Below are 22,692 nucleotides of genomic sequence, written 5' to 3'. Positions count from 1 at the left end.
TACCTCCTGTCCAATTTAAGTGTCTTAGTTTGATTGAACACGAAATTTAAAAAATAAATAGGGACTTTCGAATATTATGATCTTAAATTGAAGTTGTATCATGTGTTTACTCCTTTAAATCTTGTGCGGAAAACTTACCAAATATTAAAAAGAATTGTAAGTCATTTATAAATTGGGACGGGAGTAATTAAAGAAAATAGAGGGGGTATTTTTGATCGGCCATCTAGTGTGGTTTATACTTGGTGCAATTTTAATTCCTTGGTTCTTCCTTACACTATTGCTCTCTGCTTTTCTCCCCTTCTTCCTCTGGTTGTTATTCTCTTCTTCTTTTTCTTTTTTCTCTGATATTATTCTAAGTATTGCATGAGGTAAGTATTTTGAGATTTTATCAAGGTTTAAGAATTGGGGTTGTATTAACAATTAAATTAAAACTCTCATTTCAGAGATACAAAACAAAATTGGGGTTTGTTTTTATTGTTGTTTGATTTCAGGGTTCTTCATTGCCCTCTTTGTTTCTATGTTTAAGCCCTTTATTATTTCCAGTTTTAAGATTTCTTCTTTGGTCATATAAATAATAGGTGACGAAGTACAAGTATGGTAGCTTGGGATAAGATCTATCACTGAAGTTATTTCCATGTGAGTCTTCATCTTTGCTGTATTTATGAGTTCCACTGAGTTTTGTTTCTTTACTATCTGTTGTTTCTTGTACTTCAATTATCTTACTTATTTGTGGTAGTAACTGCTCCTTTCTCTACCTTTGTGGGGTAGAGAGACTGTTTCTGAAAGATCCACCACTCAAAAAGAAAGAAAAGAAAAGAAAGGAAAAGGAATTCGACGCAGACAAAAAAAAAAAAAAATGACATCAAAATAGCAAAATAGTAAGATACAAAGCAAAAGCGCAATAGATATTGATATACATCGAAGAATAGATAACTACGTGATTACTACATAATTCTACTACTAAGGATACGTGTAGAGGGGGCTAGCCCCTACCTCTTCCACCTACGGTGCGACATCACTATCATGGCTTATTCGCTTTCGTTATTTCCTTTTTCGTACTGCTTTGAATTCCTATCCTTGTCCCGAGGGTCTATTGGAAACAACCTCTCTACCTCCCAAGGTCGGGGTAAGTACTGCGCACACTTTACCCTCCTCAGACCCCACTTTGTGGGATTTCATTGGGTATGTTGTTGTTGTAGTGAGTTTTGTTTCTTCTTACAATTATTCTTTAACTTGGACACATCATTCTGCAACCAGTTGTACCTGAGTTGTTTTAACTCCGTTTTTAACACTTTGTTGATCGATCAAACCAACGTCGTAGAAAACCAACTACTAATGTGCAGTATTTAGCTTTCTTGGTCTAAGCTAGATAATTTTCTGCATTATTGTATCTCTTATCCGTGAAAGGAGCTGAGATATATTTAGGCAAAACTCTAATTTTGTGATTTATCTTGCTAAAAGAATCATGTTACCTGAGATAAAGTGGAAAAGTTAGCTTTAGAGATAGGTTGTTAATTCATAAATGAATTGAGATGTGCTGTGGAATTTCTCACAGTATTGGTTGTTTTCTTGTGAGCGCTATGAGCAATATAATTCAAATGAGTTACACTGCACCCAAGAGGTTTGATAATATGTCTGAAATAACTGAACACTTTCTGTTTTTTTTTTTTTTTTTTTTTTTTTCACGTGTCCTCCACCATTTCATCTTATCTAAGTAAACATATTTACACAAATTTGCTACACTACTAAGTACTTGCAAGTGGCATAATTGGCTGCCTGATGATTTAAGCCTTTGTCAATGCTTTTTAGAACTTCTTATCTACAACTTCCACATTTATATATCAATATTTCAAGTGCTTCCTTGTCTTCTTTCTTGATAAGGATGATTTGGTGTCCTCTCCCATTTAGCTAAGATTCAATAATCTTCCGCAAAAACCTTACAGTTGAAATTGAGTATACAACTCATAAAATGACGTTGAAATATTATTTGATCGCACTTGAATTGTTAAGTACATTATAACTCACTATAGTTGACATACCAATTTATCAGTAAGGAAGAGAAAAACAAAGAAGCTCAAATTCAATGATGACATATAGTTTTGTTTTTTACTATTGCTTAGGATGCAATTTTATACTCATTAGCAAAGGTAACAAATTTATATAACAGTATCTTCTAAAGAGCCCATTGTTTCCACCAATATTGATTCTCTCTCATCCTTTCAGTTTCAGATGATCTTCAGGGCATGAGAGTGTGAGCCAATCGGAGAATAGGCTAGAAAAGAACCGATGGCGGGCAGTGGTGGAAACCCTAGTTCCAATCAGTCATCTGTGTCTCATCAAGCTCCCAAAATCCTATTAGCCAAACCTGGACTTGTTAGCGCCGGTAAGTTCAACCGTGGTGGCCCTGGCGATGATTCTGCTGTTCACCGCCCACGTCTTCCCGCCGTTGGATCTCTTAATCTTCTCTCTGAGACCTGGGATTTCCACACTGATCGTTTTCTCCCGTTTCTAACGGATAATACGGATTTTACGGTAGTGGGTGTGATTGGTCCTCCAGGGGTTGGGAAGTCGACAATAATGAACGAAATTTATGGTTTTGATGCTAGCTCACCTGGAATTCTTCCTCCTTTTGCTATAGAAACAGAAGAAACTAGGGATATGGCGAAACATTGTACGATTGGCATTGAACCACGAGTTTCCTCTGAACGGATTATACTGCTTGATACTCCGCCTGTTTTTAGCCCTTCGGTTTTGGCTGAAATGATTAGACCAGATGGCTCATCCACCATACCCATAATAACCGGTGAATCATTATCAGCTGAGCTAGTTCATGAACTGATGAGCATCCAACTTGGTGTTCTTCTTGCATCCATTTGTCACATTATATTGGTGGTGTCAGAGGGAGTCAATGAAGCTAGCATGTGGCAACTCATGTCAACTGTTGATTTGCTAAAGCATGGTATACCTGATCCGTCCTCTCTAACCCTTTCTCATCCTCAAAGCTCTGAGAAAGAAAACAGAGACAAAATTCTAGACAGTGGAGAAGAGTACATGGCTGATCCAGTTTTTGTGCATACAAAGCTACGCACTGAAGATCTAGCACCAAGTAACCTTGTTCAACTGAAGAAGGCACTCACACAATTCTTTTGCTCGTCATCTTTTGTGACATCAGAAAACCACAACACTGCCAAAGAGAGTCAAGTTTCTACTGTTCCTCTCAATGTTCATAGTGCTGATCGAGAATCTGAATTTTTGAAATTATTTCTAGTGCCATCTAGAAATAAGGACGATTCCTTGAAGCCACAGTATGAAAGCCATATTTCAGCATTATGGAATTTGCGGGATCAGGTTTTGTCAATGAGAGGTCCATCTTTCTCAAGGACTGTGTCCGAGCGTGATTGGCTGAAAAATTCTGCCAAGATATGGGAAATTATTAGGAATTCTCCCATTATTGTGGACTACTGCAGAACTCTTCAAAGTTCAGGCATGTTTAGGAGGTAGATTTGCTAAAGCATGGCATACCTGATCCATCGTCTTTAACCCTGTCTCATCATCAAAGCTCTGAGAGAGAAAACAGAGACAAAATTCTACACAGTGGAGAAGAGTAATGGCTGATCCAGTTTTTGTGCATACAAAGTGCGTTAACCTAAACCTTTGATCTTGCTGTTAGCACTGAGTAGTTACTTAGTTGTGATGATGAAAGAGATGGGCCGAGCAACTCAAACATGCATGTTTGTGCTAAAGTCATCTTCAAAGTGCTTAGTTGATTACATTGTAGAAATTGGTTACCGCTCGAGCTTTGATTAAAAAGTCAGAAACACCTACAGGTTTCAACTAAAAAAAAAAGACTGATTTATCTCATTGAAGATATTGTGACTACTCATTTCCTTTTCCAGATAGTTTGGCACTTTATTACTTGGGATATTGAAAGTAGCGGGTTTTGGTTTAGCTGCATTTTATAATTATGACTAATCGTGTTGTAGTATTATTCTCTTAGTTTCTTGTTCTTCACTTTTTGTTACTATATGTTGTTTCTTGTACTTCGGTTAGCGTATCAACTTTTTATTGTTACTCTTCATTTTTCAGAATGCTTTCCTTATTATTTGCCATGACTTCTTCACTTCCGTATTTCTTTTACCAAATTGCTTTGAAATGCTTTCCTTGAGCCGAGGGTTAAACGGAAATAGCCTCTCTATCTCTCAAGGTAGGGGTAAGGTCTGCATACACACTATCCTCCCCAGACCCTACTTGTGGGATTACACTAGGTAATGCTGCTGTTGTTGCTTCTTCAGGGTATGGGAGTGAATGGATTATGCTGAACTGCTTTCTTGGAGAAGTGAAAATTTGGCCAACAATTCTCATTGTTCGAAGTTAATCCTTTCTTTTTAAAATAGGAGTATTACAAATCTATTTATGTTTAGGAAGATAGGACTCAACAAAAACCTTAAGGGGTCGTTTGGTTTGAACCCAAGTTATGATGGGATTAATTATGTTGGGATAAGTTATGCTGGGATTATTTATGTTGGGATTAGTTATCCTGATATTATTTTTTATTGATTGTTTGGTTTGTTGTATTAAAAGTAACATGCATTGCATAACTTTTAAGAAAAAGTTGCTTGTTTACAAAAATACCCTCTACCTTATGTAGTAGAAAAAGGGTTTTGAGAACCTCAGGGCTATTTTAGTCAATTTCACTGTTTTATCTTGGGATAAGTTATCCCAGGATTACTATTCCACCCTCTGATGGGTATAAGTTATCCCAGCACTATTTTTAATCCTGGGATAACTTATCCCATGATTAGTAACCAAACAAAGGATAAGGTGGTACTAAATTTTTATCCCATCTCTATCTTGCTTATCCGTCATACCAAACCATCCCTAAGTAAACTATGAAGGGACGCAATTTCGGATAAGTCAGATTATTAAGAAAGTTTCCATTTACATCTGAAAATTCTTTTGTGCTTAAGGTCCTTCAATTTCGTTAGAAGGAAACTTTCAAACCTGACAATGTCGACACACGTCCAAGATGAAAGGTGTTCTTCCCACACAGATGTTTGAATACAAACCCGAAAAAGCATATGAGACCATCAAAAGCAGTTGGTAATATGGGAAAAGGCTTGAAATTTGCTCTTGCACAGGCAGGGCTCAATGATGATAGAAAAGAAAAGCCTCACATTCCTCAGACATATATCTCATGTGCATTGTATATCAATGCAGCAAGCCCTTTATGTATCATTCTTGTGTTGATAACTTATCTTTCTTGATTGTCTAAGCAGACTGCCAACTTTTTGTTATGATAAAAAAGGAATTCAACTAGATGGAGTTCTTTTGATTTGTGACTTTGAAGCTTATATGTGTTAAGTTGTTTGGCATCGGAAACAACCGTTGTTTGGCATTGGGATTATCTGAGAACTTCTTGTTGTTGTTGTTTGGCATTGGATGGCTGGCTAAACTTTTGATTCTTTTGATTTGTGACTTTTATTGTACATTGTGTTTTCATGGAAGATAATCCAAAAGATAATGTACTTTTTTCCTCTTGAAGTTTACAGGAAGGATAGGCAGATGGACTTTGAAACAATGAGAAAAAATTCAAAATTGAACATATAGTTATTCATCCCATTATAAGGTAAACATCAAGAATAATGTTTTAACACCAAACAACTAAAAAGAAAAGAAAAGAAAAAGAAACAGGTTTTCAATTAACAATTGACATCAGATGCTACAGCGTTTCGTTTTCGATACAATGGTTAGCTAATTAGAAATATAATGCCTTCACTCTTCTATTATTTTCTATTTCCTTTAAAATTAGTCTTCATATTTCCGATGTTTTAGATTAGTAAGTTTGGCTTCTTTGCTTTTATGTTCTTCCAATGAAGAAAAAAAAAGGTCTTCAAAGATTGGTATTGTAACATTGTGCCTTCTTTTCAAAAAAACTATAATCACTTCTTAGAGAATTGACCACCCCTTTGAGATAACACATAATATTGGTATTTATATTTCTCAACTGTTTATGGCTTTGTTCTCGTTGTTCGTTCTTTTTCTTTGCCTTCCATATTTAGCGCAAAGCACATTCTTGTGAATATATGTGTCTTATAGCCTGTTTGGCCAAGCTTATTTTTCCCCCAAAAGTACTTATTTTTTCAATAAGTCTTATTTTTAAAAAATGAGGTGTTTGGCCAAAAGCTTTTGAAGAAAATAAGTCTTTTGGGAGTAGCAGAAGCAGTTTTTCAGGAAACTAAAAAAGATAGCTTTTGCCCAAAAACACTTTTTTTGAAAAGTACTTTTGAGAAAAATACACATAGAAGCACTTTTTAAAAACTTGACCAAACACTAATTGCTGCTCAAAAATACTTTTTAAATTAATTGGCCAAACACAAACTGCTTTTAGCCAAAAGTACTTTTTTAAAAAGTACTTTTGAAATTTTTTTTTTTTAAAATAAGCTATTTTTAGAGGCTTGGCCAAACAGGCTATTAGTCCTTATAATTTTGGAATCAAAGCTTGCTTTAGACATCTTTGCCAGCACAATTTATTCCCTAAAGCACACCATGTATAAATAATGCTATAAATTATATGATAATAAAAAAGGAAAAGAATAATCTCGATGCCGTGCGTTTCACGGGCTTCACTCATCTGATTACAATAGAAATGTGAGATTAGCAATCATCCATCTACTTACAGAAGCAGAATGACTGGGGGATTGATAGCAATGCGGGCCTTAAGTTCATCTCCACAAATAGGACAGACAAGTTTGGGCTACAACATTAAAATTAACGTATACCCGCTTCTCACAACTTCAGATACACCGTGTCTACAAAATTAAAATTAACGTGTACCCACTTCTCACAACTTCAGATATACCGTGTATACAAAATTAAAATTAACGTGTACCCACTTCTCACAACTTTAAATATACGGTGTCTGAAGTTGATCTTGACAAATTCCAACTTCAGACATTGTTCAGGAACTTCAACCATATATAACTGAAGTTCAGTCTTTTTGACCAACTTCGGCCATTTTTTGCTTGAAGTTCAGACATCAATGACTGAACTTCAGCTATATATATAACTTCCGACATATGTCAAGCCTAACTTCTGACAGTCTGGCGGTAGTCAAAACAGGCTGCCCCGTGAAATTTTTAGAACTCAAACCAGTAGAATGCCAGCTAAATTTTTCACAAAAGAACCACGGAAAATGGTGTCCCAGTAGAAGAGTATGTAAGTAAAAGGTATTATCAATATTTAAACATACTGAAACTAATTCAGCGACAAGTCGTTAACAAATCTATTACTCACACACCCAAAAAAGATGTTCAGTGACAATCAAACATTCAGAAATCAAATATCATATTATCTGCGATCAACCCAATAAAGTCGGGCAATTGCTTTGAGAATTTAACAAAAGAGTCGATCACAGAAAAGTAGTCTCAACTCCACGCTGCTCACTGCAGAGCTCCTAACCTTTCAATACAAGCCTGTGTTCTCCTAACTTTCCGAGTTACTTGGTATGCCATTCAAATACCAAATAGCTTGGAAACAGGAAGGTGAAAAAACTCCATGCAGCCAAAATGTGCAGAGCACCTCAAGTGCCTTTTCGTTGTAAAACAACAATTTCACCAGCCTGTCAGCTAGACCCTGCCAATCATGACGAGGAAATTAAAGCAAAACGAAGAGAAAAACAGTGATTAAATACTTCCAAATAATAAAAAATTAAAGCAAAATTCACCTTCAAGTAACAAGATACAATGACGTGGTCAAAGAAGAAAAACATTGCATACAAAATTACAACTGAATACTGCACTGAACGGCGAAAGGCAGGAAACAGTTGACGCAGGTATGGAGATATAGATGCCATAGAGTGCGGGAAAGATGAAACCAGAATAATCAACCCAACCATACAAAAAAAATAGTCTCTAGCAATGCCAAATACTATTAGGATAGTTTGCTGATTTCAACAAAGGGTCCGGGAGGCTCTGAAGCAATCTTATATATAAAGTTCCAACATTGTGCATCACACTTTCTTATGAATGGATCAGCTGTAATACTTTAGCAATGATGAGAAGCAGAAGCAGTACTGATTGAACTGGTCCCTCAATAGAAGCACTGGTCTTACATCACTTTCTAAAAAATAAGTACTGGTCTTTACATTTCAAGGATCAGAAGATGAAACTGAAGAATACAAAAAATACATACCACATCTACGATCTTAGCAATGACATTAGAACATTTTACCACTATGAATTGCAGCCCAGTTATCTCCTCGATATCGCAGACTTCTCAAACTCATGGTAGAAAGAGATGTGCTGCTCTATAGGTCCATACTTTTTGGTAATTAATGCGTTTCTTGTACCATCCATATCTCAGCCAACAAAATTTTTGCTGTCTCAATAGGCACCATTTTGTATTAAGAATACTGAACATCCTAAAATTGAAAGACCTTCGATTGAGGGTACGGAGAAGAAAAATAAGTTAGTTACTCTAAGGGCACACTGTTATTCAGAAGCCTATTAATTCCATTTTTAAGAGAACAATGTTGTGTACTCCAATAACATGGATCAGGAAGAGATCAAAGTTTGGTTTCGGGCAGTATCATTCCATATTATTATCGTAAATTTTAAGAGTTCAAGACACTGTTAATAGCATCATCGGAAAGGTAGCTGAGCATGTTAATATAACATAAAGTTTACCTTGTAAATCTCAGCCCACTCTAGCTAATTAACAACCATATTATGGGACCATAAAACAGACCTAATATACTAAGGCTAATTTTTAAATGCAACCAAATAACAATTCTTCCAAGTGTAGGAAGTTGCTTGTGCAATAGACTTCATCCTACTTCAGCCACTTGGAGAACTAGCCAAAATAAAAGCTTTCCCCTCTTTGTAGTGCAGCAATACCATAGTGGCCAACTGGCACTAATAATGTAGAACTTTTTTCAGGAACTAGTTTAATTTAATTTATACTCATGAATCAAATCTACTGACATCCAAGGGAAGCAATACAAGACCATTCCGTGAGTTTCGCGCTAAACCCTTGGCTTCCCAGCGCATAAACATCCAGTTCTCAAACAATGCGAGTAATTCCTATTTGACTACATGTTCACATTTAGATCAAGTTATTGGAAAATATTACAGTAATTTCAATGCACAACATTATGGGATTGCACGGGGTATTTTGTTGTTGTTCTATGCACAACATGCAACTTTTTGCGAACTGGTGGTCAGTTAGTCTCGTTAAGAACTCTAAAGCAACAGCTAAAATTTGTAGGCAACAGTGAAATTTATACTAAAAGGTTTAGAGGCTGACTTTTTTCTTTGATTGGTAATAAAAACGAACTGAAAAAGATAAAGAGGCTGAAATTGGAACTAATGAAAGGGAGTCTAATATTTTTTTTTTTTTTTTTTTTTTTTTTGAGACTTGTAACTGCAAAGGGAGTCTCATTTAGGTACAAAAGAATACAACTATGCTCATTTATAGTTAAACAGAAACCATATACTTTAGGCAGAAGCTATTTAACCCTGATAGGCATATCTTATGCTTGAAATGAGAACTCCTAATATATCACTTTCATTATCAATATCCTAAAATTGTTTCTTGCACTTCATTTATCTTATTATATGTTGCTATACTGCCTATTATTATTGTTGTCTTTGCACCTTCTCTTGAGCCAAGGGTCTATTGGAAACAGCCTCCCTACCTCCACAAGGTAAGGGTGAGGTATGCATACACTCTACCCTTCCCAGACCCCACCTGGTGGGATTATACTGGGTATGTTGTTGTAGTTGTATTATCAATATCCTAAAAGCGGAACAATAAAAGGGAGTAGTACAACTACTTTGGTAAATTTTCAAGCTTCAAAGAAGAACTAATTCAAAGGCAGCTTAAATTCATCATAGACTCCACAACCAAAAAATATATCAACACCAACAAAATCTTCTCAATCTCAAACTAGTTGGGTCACCTATACGAATCCTCTATATCAATTCTGCTCTATTTGGATACATTTAATTCCAATACTCAATAAAGAAAAAGAAAAAACACCCAAATACCGAAAAAAGATCATTCATAGCACTACCATGTCTATGCTAAAAACTAAAAAATACTTTAAAAGCTCCAATAATCTGGAAAAACACCTTAAAGACTGTAAAGTAAACCCCTTGTATAAAAACTTAGCAGCAGATGCTACAACAAATTGATAAGACTGAAAAGTGTTACTCCCCCTATTTCAATTTGTTTGTCTTACTTTCCTTTTTAGTATGTTTTAAAAAGAATGCATCTTTCCTAATTTTGCAACTCTTTAATTCAACATCCCATGGAGCATGTATAAGACCACAATAGGTCATTTTGGTACATTATACATATCTTTAGTTTAATACCAGAGGATTAAAAAATCTTGATTACTTTCCTATTCTAAATTTGCTACTATCGAGGTTCTTCTTTACTTTCTCAAACTCCGTGCCCAGTCAAACTAAAACAAAGAAATTAAAACCAAGGGACTATTCTAAAAACCTTGGAGAGCCAGCATGAAGGTCATTTTGATACATAATACGTATCTTTAGTTTAAGACTATAGGATTCAAGTCTCTTTTACTTTCCTATTCTAAGTTTGCTGTTATAGAGGTTCTTCTTCACTTTCTTAATCTCGATCCAGTCAAACTAAGACAAACGAATTAAAACCAAGGGACTATTCTACAAACCTTGGAGAGCCAGCATAAAGTCATTTTGATACATTATACATATCTTTAGTGCCCAGTCAAACTAAGACAAACAAATTAAACCAAGGGACTATTCTACAAACCTTGTATAGCCAGCCTAAAGGTCATTTTAGTACATTATACATATCTTTAGTTTAAATCACAAGATTCAAAAGTCTTCATTACTTTCCTATTCTAAGTTTGCTACTACAGAGGTTCTTCTTTACTTTCTTAAACTCCGTGCCCATTCAATCTAAGACAAACAAATTAAAACCGAGGGACTATTCTACAAACCTTGGAGATCCAGCATTCATATTCCTCCTAAGAATCCTCCCCTCATCACTATTCGATTCACCCGATTCAATCAACTCCTTCAACCCCAAATTCCCCACTTTCTCAACTTCTTCTTCCTCTTCCTCCTCTTCTTCATCTTTCTTCTTCGTCGTAGTCAACTTAACACTAACTCTCTCAAAATAATTCCCATAAATATACTCAGGTGTATACCCATTTTCCTCATCAAACAACATAATATGTCCATGCCATTCCCATACCCGATAATCCGAACCCGGGTCCTCATGAAACCCAACACAAATATGATGCTCCCCAATTGTAACAGCCTGACCTGAATTGGGTTTAAGGGAATCAATTTTTCCAGTAAGTATTGTCCGGATTATTTGTTTTTCGAGACGGGATTCTTCTTTAGAGAGTTGGGTTTTTGAATCTTGATTGTTGTTGTATATGTTGTCGTTTTCATCGTCATCTGAGGAGGAAGAAGAAAGGAGGTTGTTGTTGTTGAAGAGAAGGTCTTCAAGGGATTGAGGTGAAAGAAAAGGTGGTGGGTTTGAAGGAGGTGGTTGGATTTGGAGTCTGTTCATTAAGGATTGGAGAAGAAGGTTGTCAAAATTTGGGGTTGTGGAGTTGTTGGGATTCATGGTGGTGAATTTGGATTGAAAATTGGAAGGGTTTTAGGGGTTTTGGAGGAGAATATTTGATGTTATGTAGTGCTGGTAGTATATAGAATTTGTGTAAAAGTGGACCAGAGATAGTGGGCTGAAAAATATCTTTGGGGTTTCTGTTTTCGGCTGTTAATAAGTCAAAACGGATAAACATAAGATGCTGCTGCGGCTGAGTGCTCAAGTAGCAATAGAGAAAATAGCCAAATGAACCTCAACGTTTGACCGAAATCTCAACAACACACTTTATTTTTATGAGGGGCAAAAATTTAAAGACCACCCCAAAAGAAGGGCACTCCGCGCAAAAAAATGTAGCCAAATCAACCCTCAACGTTTGATCGAAATCTTAACTATATATTTTATCTTTGTAGGGGTCCTATTATTCCCTTAAATATTTTAAAAATGAAATATATTGCTTCATAAATGCTGAGGTGTCAAAGAGAGTGAGAGACAAAAATAGTTTATTAAAATTTTATTTTTAAAAATATTTTTATTTAATATTAATTTTCTGATTTCTTTAATTCTTTCTCTTTTTTTTTTCATTTTCTCTCTCTTATTTCTTCTTCTCTTCAATAGGTCATCGGATTTAGGTTGCCGGAAAATTTTTCCGACGAACTCCATTTTTCTCATAATAACAAATAAAATCGAAACAAGAAAATTCAAAATTGTAGTGTTCAGAATAATCAAAAATCAAAACCCAAAAAAAATCCAAGTGCAAACTTTATCTTGTAAACATCTCCTTGAATTGGCTCCATCAATGGCGTTAATTTGCCTACTGAGTTCTCCATCTCTATTTTCCTCCTTCACCACCCAATCACCCACTTTATTTCCCCTCCACCATCAACCTACAAGTCCCATTTTATTATCCCCTTCCGCCATTCTTTTCATACTCCTTTCTCCCCATTGCTCCCAATCAAACCCCAAAGACCCTACCTTTACTTCTCTCACTGCTCTTCATCCTCCCAATCTCCAGAAACTCAACAAGACGTAGAAGAACAATCAAAAAATGAAAGTTCGAAAACAAGAGTTCAGTGAAAAAAAAAAACGAATAGAAAAAAGGGTTGGATTGAAATGGATGATTAGAGGAATGAATTTTTTGGGGTATTTCTTGGTGGGTTGGGGCTGAAATGGTGGTGTCGGTGGGTGGTGTTCCAGTGGAATAAGGTGGAAGAGAAAGGAAAGAAACAGAATTTAAAAAATAGAATAATAAATAAATAAATAAATAAATAAGGGAAAGAATAAGAAAAAAATGAAAAATAAATGTTTTAATTGAAATTATCACGTGTCAGGGGCGCGTGCACTTCACCAACCATCACATGTGTGGGTGTGACTTTTTAAGGGTGAGTATATTGCATATTGGACTGCCACATCAGCAAAAAAAGGGCATTTTAATACTGAAAAAAATTGTCCAGGGGGGTAATAGGACCAACACAAAGGTTAAGTGTGTAGTTGGATTTTGGTCAAACATTGGGGGTTATTTTGAGTATTTACTCAGTAGCAATATTTGTGTGAAAGGGGTGCTTGCTTGAGTCGAGTGCCTTTCGAAAACAGCCTCCCTGTCTTTCGAAATAGGGATAAGGTCTGTGTATAATTTATTCTCCCCAGGCTCCACATTGTGAAATTTCACTGGATATATTTTTATTGTTGTTGTTGGGTGCTTACTTGTACACACAATCTTTTAAGGATTTAGAGGTTTTTTCATATAATTTTTAATTTCCTTAGAAACCATTGAGCTCTTGCCAAAATATAGATAAGAATTTGCGGATATTGAAATAATAATATTTACGCTCCAAAGGGCCTTGTTGTAATCGAACACCTAATGGTCGATTAGGTAGCTTACAACTACACCATAAACATACTTAGTATAATCCCACAAGTGAAGTCTGAGAGAATAGGATGTACACAGATCTTACCTTTACATTTACGTGATAGAGAGTTTGTTTTCAATAGACCCTTAGCTCAAAAAGAAATGCAACCGATGCAGAATGTCGGAAAGAAAAAGAGACAACAAAATAGCAAATGTAGAAAACAAACGTAGTAATAGATATAAATACATCTAGCGAAAAAGAAACTACGCGACTACCTAAATCATACGACAAAAAGTACGATAGCACTATGTTACCTACTAACTGCCTATCCTAGTCCTCGATCTCTATACCTTCGTATCCAAGGTCATGTCCTTAGTCAACTAGAGTTGTGTCATCTCCTGTTTAATCACCTCTCTCAGTTCTTTCTCCGGCCTACCTCTACCTTTCCTAACTCCTGCTATGGCCAACCTCTCACTCCTCCTCACTGGCGCATCCTCACACCTCCTCTTCACATGTCTGAACCATCTCAGTCTAGCTTCCCTCATCTTGTCCACCACTGAGGTCACTCCTAACTTATCCCATATAACTTCGTTATTAATCATATCCCTCCTAGTATGCCCACAAATCCATCTGAGCATCTCATTTTCTGAACGTGAACATTCTTGACTGGCTAACGCTATGCCCAATGAAATAGTATTGCTCGATTAAGTCTTAGCTTAATGCTATTTAGAGAGCCACACTCCAAACGCTAGCTATTGAGGTGGAGAGCCCAAGGCTATAGAAACAATACATTTCTATACCGATGTGGGACTTAAGTCCCATAACAAACCACTACTCTCCGCATTTGTCGTCCTCGATGATTGTGCACTATAATCTATCAGCTTCGGAGCGAACACTGCAATATTGACGTCACCAATCATGGCACGATAGACACCGCGATAGATGGCTTTGATACTATTGACACAACCTTAGGAGAACCACACCCTTAAAGTTGTATTAATGAACCTCTTTGGAGCGTCTCCAAAGGCTGTATCAATCATCACTGAACCTCTTTTGTTTCTTGGCTTAAGTCATCTGCAGTCTCCTAAACTTGTTTAGAGATTCCACTTAGATATCTCAACTAAGACTTGTACCTATTGAACACCTCTACCGCTCCAGATTTGAACCATTTAGACACGTTTTTGATAGTCAACAAAAAATATAAAGTGTGTGAGATACACTCACGATGACGTGGCATAGTGACTAATGAAAAGATGACACGTGTCATTTGGGTCTAGAATAATATTAAAAATGAATTATGGGGGAAAAAAAGAACTATTTTTCAGCAAAAAAAAAAACTAATTTCATTTTACCCCACCTTCCCCCTTTCCTTTGCTTTTCCCTAAACTCTCTAGCCGGCGGCCGGCGTTGTCCCCTGAAAATGTCGCCTTCTTTCTCTTTTTCTTGTTCCTATTAGATTTGTTTCTTTCTTTTTCTTTTCCATAAGTGTATCTTTTGAAATTTTTAATTATGGATCATCTTTTCAATAAATAACCCACCACCAATTACCCATAGGGGTGGGCGTTCGGTTTTTCGGTTCGATTTTTTCAAAGTTCGGTTCGGTTTTTTGAAAGTGGACACCAAACACCGCACCGAATTAGTTCGGTTCGGTTTCGGTTTTTTTTAGCAATTACACATCTCTCCATTTATTTTCATTTTTCCTTCTTGATTGCTTCGAGTTACGGAGGTTTACGCTAGACTAAATGTTTGAAGGTTTGATGACTTTAGAATCCAACCATAGTGATCATCCACACATACAAGATAATATCTTCTATATACAAAATATAATGTATTATACAACGTATAATAAAATCATACGAGTATATAAAATTTTATATAGTGTATAATTAAATTATGTGAGTTATATCTAATTTATTATAATAGGTGAAACAAATTATATGAATATTATTCTATGTATAACATTTTTATTATACTATATATAGTAAAAATCAACACTCAAATTATTAGTATACTTGTATTCAATATCCTATAGTGTTAAATGAAAACCAGATTTTATTTTTTATGGAACAATGAAAGAAGTTGAGAATAAGGAGGAAGTAGAAAAGGTAAGAAAAAAATCACGGAAAAAATCTTGCATTAAATAAGGAGGAAGTATGAAATTGTATAAAAGCGGCTTATACTATGAACAACAAATAGGTATTGGAGTTATTCACGTCCGAAGGGTTTCGTTATATATAGCAATTTGATTTACTATAAAACATTTAACTTGTCATGTAATGTTTAATAACATTTAGTTGCTAAGAGTATGTAAATATTATAATATTATTGTCTACTTATATTTTTTTCCCAAAAAAAAAAATTGTATTCATGTAGTAAAAAAAAAAAAAAAATTCAGTTTAACCGAACACCGAACCGAACACCGAAATTGTTATTTAAAAAAACCGAACCGAAAAACCGAATTAATTCGGTTCGGTCCGGTTTTTCGGTTTTCGGTGTTTATGCCCACCCCTAATTACCCATGGTTCTTCCCCTCCGCCGCTGCTAACCCTCCAAACCCCTTCTTTTTTATTTTAATTTTAAATCTGATTATTTTGTGGTCAAAGTTCATTTTTTTTAGCAAGGAGGGAGGGAGATAGAAAAAAAAAATTGTGGCAGTTTCCATTTTATCCAGGGAACAAGGTAACAATGGTGGCAATTGTCCAATTCAAAAAAAGAGGGTACGGTGGTGATGGTGATTTTCCAGATCTTAAAAAAGATGAAAAGATGGCTATTACCAGTGGCGCAGTGGCATCAATGACAATGGCGGCAGCAGCGGGAGATCGGTGGTGTATGGCGGAGAAAATAATTTTGTGAAGAAGATGAGATTTTTTAGGAAAATCAGCTAAATTAGACCTTTCGCGCGCCTATGGTAAGTGTGTTACACACATTTTGCCATGTTATCAAAAAGTGTCTAAATAATTTAAATGCGAGCTTATTTAGGTGTTCAATAGATACAAGATCAATTGGTGGATATCTAAACTAATCACAACAAATTTAAGCGGCCAAAAGATATGGCTTAAGCCTTATTTCTTTTGCGGCATTACAATAGGATGAATATCAACCAATTATTACTGGTAAAGGGTATCTGCTCTCTTTTTTTTCGAGGAATTTACCCAAGTATTCTGGGTATGGTTAGACCTCTATAAAGTTCATTCTTTTTTGCAACATCAAAGAGATCGCTTGAAGGAATTTTAGTAGGATAAAAAATTAATGCCAAGCATTCTGATTCAAAGGTAAACTTTGATCCTATGAGTTGGATACTAAAAATTTGGTAAGGTTTGCCTGGCTTCAGAACAGCCAAACAAATACCGCCCATAGATACATATAATGTGAATTCAAGAGGATTAGGGCTTGGACATTACAGGAACCGAATTGAAGAGGACCTTATGAAAAATGCCTGAGAAATAAAGGGTCTTTGACATATATATACATCTTAAGGAGAAATATTTACGAAACGTGACGATAGTTTTATATTTACAAAACATAACATTACAAAATCCTATACAAAACATGCTTTATATTTAAAAAAATATATATATATTTTTAAATTATTTTTTATTTTTTAAAAATCATTTTTAAAAAAAATATTTTTTTTAAATTTATTTTTATTTTTTTAAAAAATTAATTTTTTTTTTTGCTCAAAAACTTATGTATGAAAGTTGTATGAAATGTATATCTCTGCCCAAGACTTTAAAAAGTTTGCTCAAAATTTAAGTGTATGAAAAATGTATGAAATGTGTATATCTCGTCTGAACCGCTTAAAAAAATCCGCTCAAAATTGTAAAGGGTATTGTAAAACAATAATAAATTTGTATCTGCCCATGCCTTAAAATTTACACATTTTCATGTATAAAGTTCATGTTAGATTTATGTAAAATTAATACAACTACAACAACATTGTATATAACTTTGATACAACAATCAAGACTTAAAATAATCGCCAAATTTTGTGTATTTAAATGTGATATCTTGCTTGAAGCAAAAAGTTATTCAAATTTTATGTATGAAGAATCTATTTAAATGTGTAGATATCTTGATCAAGGCTTAAACATTATGCTTAAAATTTTATGCGATGAGAATGGTATGAAATGTGTATATCTTCTCAAGACTTAGAATTTCATTCACATTGTTTGTATATAAATTTCATATTAGGTTTCTGGAAAATTAATCTATTCCTGACAACATTTCAGAATAATTTATACACAATATGAGGCTTAAAGTTTTAAAAATTTTGTATATGAAAAATTATATTAAAAATTTTGCTCACACATTGTATCTGCTTGCTACAACTTTCATATACAGAATATGAGGTAATTTTTTAAGCCATTGAGCAAAAAAAAAAAAAAAAAATTAATATTTAAAAAATATATATATAAAAATTATTTTTTAAAAATAAAAATATTTTTTTTTTATAAAAATATATATATTTTCTGGAAAAAAAAAAAAAAAACGAAAATATATGAAAATCCGTCATGTTTTGTAATATATCGTTTGTTTTGTAAATAAGAAAACTATCGTTACGTTTCTCGTAAATATTTCTCTCCCAATACGTATATATATCATAGCTTACCGTAAATAAACGCACAAAGTAGAAGACCTAATGTAAATACAAGCTTGACAGTCTTATATAGAACAGTACATCATCGAAACTCAATAGTCAAAATTGAATAAGATTGGGTACTTCACTTCATAAGTTCCAAATTCTCATATCCAAAAATACAAACTATTTTAACGCATTTAGATGATTCCAATTTTGTTTACCACGTCCAAAGCATCATAGTCGGGTGTCAACCTCACGTAGGCCTTTGTTCCATCAGGCCCTGAACCAGGATAACAAACACATCAGCTTAGATAAGTTGCAGGAAACCTAAACAATAAGAAACAACACTTGGAAGTTTTGCCAGAAGAGCAGTGGAACAACTAAATTTATCATCCACAGTATATTACCTTCCTACTGTTACAATGCAAATGATTAAAATAGTTGTAAAACATACAAGTACTTCAAGTATCAAAATAAGTACTTCATCCAAGAATTGGCTCAACCTAAATTAGATTAGACATTCCTATATAAATATTGATTAGGCTATACCAGCATAATACTGGGAAATTTATAATGCAGTTGAAAGATATACGAAAATGTTAATGCACACATATGATAACTAAGACTACATATGTTGTTGAGGTAGTTTTAGAATACGCAGAATCATGAGGAAAAAATTCCTCAATGCACAAAATTAGCTTAACACATAAGGCTTTGAAATTATTCAGTGTGTTGTATGAGAATTAGATATGCTAGATCCTTCCTCTGTTAAAGAAATCAAGGCAAAGATTACTAAAGTGCACATTAAACAAACCAAAAACATAAATCATAGGAGCAAGAAGCAAGAAGTTACCTGATCAAATGTATTGACTTTCTTTGTCTGGATATCATACATTTTCTTCACCGCATCCTTAATCTTCTTTTGTCAGCTTTGATGTCAACAATAAAAACAAGTGTATTATTGTCCTCAATCTTCTTCATTGGACTCAGTGGTGAGAGGATATTGAAGAACCTGTACTGATCAAGTCTGTTCCTTCCAGGTGCACTAATCCTTAGGATACTTGGGATTTCTATCCTTCTTCAATGTCTTAGGGCCGATGAAATGTAACTTTTGTTCGTATCTTTTTTGATGTCTTCTTAAAGGTTGATCCTGATTTCACAGCCTTTGCAGCCTTTACGGCTTGGGCTTTCGGGTCACCCTTTTTTGCCACATCTGCTGCATTAGCAATTCCAAATCCAGACTAAGTAATACATCACTTCATCTACTATCAGGAATATATGCAACAGAACTTCATTGATATTTTCTCTTTATAAGGCAAATTGACTTTGAATTTAGTATTTAAAGTTCAAATTGCATTTGATTCTTGACGAATCCACATCACTTTTGGTTCTATTGCAATACAAGATTCCAGGTAGAAAAACAGTACTAGTAAAAGTAAGATATAAAACTAACATCTGATTATACAATCAAACCTAAAAAGTAAAAGTAAGATATAAAACTAACATCTGATTATACAATCAAACCTAAAAAGTCACATCATTATGGTTACACCTTATGGTTATCAATACAAGTACCAAACGCTTTGCCTTTCCAACAAATTCTAACTATCTAAACATGAATAATTTGCAACCACTCAGCTCAAAGCATACGCCCCAACCACCCGCAAGGGTGGCTCAGTTGGTTGAGCATAAGGCATTCATAATGGAGGTCTCAAGTTGAAACCCCCGCCTACACACAGCAGGAGATTTGCCTTCGGTCGAGCTCGTCGACGGGGCTTGCCTAAGTGAGGGTTACCTCTGCCGTAGTTGCTAGCTATTGCAATGTGAGCCTGGATTTACCCCGTGAGCACTCGAAGGGTAGCGTTGCGGAAAAAGCATATGCCCCAACCCTCGTAACAATCACAACCTAACATCCCCATCAGCCCGAACCATGATCGATAGCCTATGAATTAGTCGAACAAACTGACCTAGACACCACTACAGTTATCACAAAAATATACACCCTCCATTCACGAGTAAACCCTCCATCACTTTTACTCGTCCAAAAGATTCCAAAAATAAATTTTCACTTTTGCTTGTCACTTTTAGCATATCAAGATAAGACAATTTATTTTTTCCTGTTTTAATAATATTAATTACTCACTAAATCATTTTGAAATCCAATAAAAATATGCACCAATTAATGGGTATATTGGTAAATTATACGCAATTCATTTATTATTTCTTAAATAGCAAGAAAAGTTCACAAGTGAATGAAAGAAAAATTAATCATGGGAGTACTTTAAAACACAAATCCGCAATGCTGCAAAATTACAAACTACAACCACCTAATCTGTCACTTATTTTTCAAATCCCTAATATAATCATTATAACTATTACTCCATTAACTTGAAGGAAATGCAGTAAAACCCCAAATAAAAAGAGCCCTCTATTCAACAAAAATGTTAAGACCTAAAAGCAAGCTACATGTAACATACTGTACCAAAATGTAACTCCAGTTGTAACATTATGTCATCCTTCCAACAACATATGAATCTTATTACTGAACAAATTCTTAAATGTAAATGTAATTGTAATGAGAAAAATAGGAGATTCAAAGATGTACCTTTAGCTGGAGCCATGGGAGACAGTTCTAAACCCTACACTGCAAACCTCAAATGTGCCGCTTAGGGTTTTTTTTGGGTCACAGAAGAAGATGATAAATAATTTATATTGGGGCTTGGCTGGCAGAGCCTGGCTAATTGGGCTGTTTCTTAGAGGCCCATAAATATGGGCTTTTTTAAGTGACTCGAACTGACTGAAAAACGAAGATTGTAGGAGGTCAATATCAGCAAAAATGGATGCTTCTTCCATTAATGCTTGATTTTTTTACTTTATTGACTGTTAATTTTTGTCCTTCTAACATTTTTAAGTAGCATAAATTAAATTTTGACAGGTACAAAGGTTTAGGCATATATGTATCATAACATCCCACAAGTTATGCGGATAAGGCAAAATTTTCAAGTTTCAACATAATCTGAAGAAGAAAAAACATAAGTTTGGATTTCGCTCGGCATAGTTAGCGTTTAGCTTCAGCATATTTGACATCACATCCACACAATTATGCTGGAAAAGGCAAAACTTTCAACAATTAACATAATCTGAAAAATACTACACAACTTATGTAGCATAACGTAATTCCTACAGAACTTGTGACGAGCAAGGCAAGAGTTCAGTTTCTGAAAATAAAAAATTTACAGCATTTATGCCGAGCAAAGCATATCTAGATATTTTCAGTAAATAAGCAACAGAGGCAAAAATTATAGACTACAAATATGAGCGATAAAAATTAAAGACCAATGCGATTAAATGACAATCCGTGCAAAAATATGTTAGAGTAAGTGTGTTTGGTATGATGGAAAATGATTTCTTGGAAAACAAGTGATATTCTTACTTATTTTCTTGCCTGTCAGATGCGGAAAAATATTTTCCGGTGCCTTCGTTGACTGAAATACAAATCCAACCCCCTAGCCACGCACACCTCCAACCACCACCACCACCCCCCCCCCGACTCACTACCTCTCTCACCTTCTACCCCTCTCCCCTGTTCTAACCCCTCATTTTGAAAAAGATGCTAGTTTCACAAAGTGGCTATTTTTATATGTTAACCAAATATGTGCATACTCTTGCAAGGGCCCTTTACTAAGACAACCAAAAGTGACTACTTAGCACTTTGAAGACAATTCAAAAAGTGACTATGTTTGTAAGGTAGCCATTTTTTAAAGTGACACAAAATGGTTTGTTTTGTAAATTGGCCATTTTTGAAACGTGACATAAAAATAGTTATTTTTGCAAAATATATTTCTTGCAAAATGACCGAAAAATGCAAATTTGCAAAATAGCAACTTTTTTGTCATTTTTCAAATAATAGCCACTTTACAAAAGTAGTCATTTTTGTGTCGCTTAAAAAAAAAGACTACCTTACAAAAGTGGCCACTATCTTAGAAAGCACACACAAAAATGGTTATTTTAATACAAAAAGTGGTATATTTTTATACGATAACCAATTATGTGCATACCTTGCAAGTGGTCTTTTCTAAGACAACAAAAAAATCGACTACTTGCACTTTTGAAGACAAACCCAAAAAAAGTGACTATGTTTGTAAACTAGCCATTTTTGCGTAAATTTTCATTTTTGAAAGTCATAAAAATGATTATTTTTGCAATTTGTAAAAATGTATTCTTGCAAAACTACCGAAATGCAAATTTACAAAAAATAGCAATTTCTTGTCATTTTTCAAAAAAAAAAGGCCATCGTACAAAAGTAGCCATTTTGTGTCACTTTAAAAAAAATGTTTACTTTACATGTGGCCACTATCTTAGAAAGGCACATTGCAAAATGGTTATTTTAATACCGTCACGACCCAACCGAGGGCGTACGGGGTATTGCCGAGCCTAACCTACCGAGCACCTCTTAAGATACTTCTCATACCGATAACTAGGTGACCACGCCAAGCTAACCCATAAATATCATAATCATAAGGGCATAAGTCAAGATAAAAACACATCTACATAAACACTAAGATAGCCATAGTACAAAATTTAAGGTCCAAAAGAAAACAAGATAGGAACCAAGGGGTTACCGAAATCAGCCATACACACGTTTTTTGGCCTCCCTCCCCT

General features: G+C 34.8%; 2 protein-coding genes and 1 pseudogene across 2 annotated transcripts; 1 reads left to right on the top strand and 2 right to left on the bottom strand.

Moving 5' to 3' along the window:
* The first annotated feature begins 1,058 nt into the window (after window positions 1-1,058).
* On the top strand, window positions 1,059-4,065 carry LOC132049547 (uncharacterized). Its single transcript, XM_059440405.1, has one exon. The coding sequence runs from the start codon at window positions 2,287-2,289 to the stop codon at window positions 3,499-3,501; it is 1,215 nt and encodes a 404-aa protein (XP_059296388.1). The 5' UTR covers window positions 1,059-2,286; the 3' UTR covers window positions 3,502-4,065.
* A 3,303-nt stretch (window positions 4,066-7,368) lies between these two features.
* Window positions 7,369-11,759, bottom strand: LOC132049546 (uncharacterized). Its single transcript, XM_059440404.1, has 2 exons — window positions 10,985-11,759; window positions 7,369-7,632 (listed from the first exon to the last, which is right to left on the bottom strand). The coding sequence occupies exons 1-2, from the start codon at window positions 11,620-11,622 to the stop codon at window positions 7,626-7,628; spliced, it is 645 nt and encodes a 214-aa protein (XP_059296387.1). The 5' UTR covers window positions 11,623-11,759; the 3' UTR covers window positions 7,369-7,625.
* A 6,468-nt stretch (window positions 11,760-18,227) lies between these two features.
* Window positions 18,228-20,666, bottom strand: LOC132048651 (large ribosomal subunit protein uL23-like; annotated as a pseudogene).
* Window positions 20,667-22,692: the final 2,026 nt, after the last annotated feature.

Source organism: Lycium ferocissimum, chromosome 3 (genome assembly GCF_029784015.1).
Source record: "Lycium ferocissimum isolate CSIRO_LF1 chromosome 3, AGI_CSIRO_Lferr_CH_V1, whole genome shotgun sequence".
Classification (NCBI taxonomy): domain Eukaryota; kingdom Viridiplantae; phylum Streptophyta; class Magnoliopsida; order Solanales; family Solanaceae; genus Lycium; species Lycium ferocissimum.
This window is presented reverse-complemented; position numbering and strand designations above follow the sequence as displayed.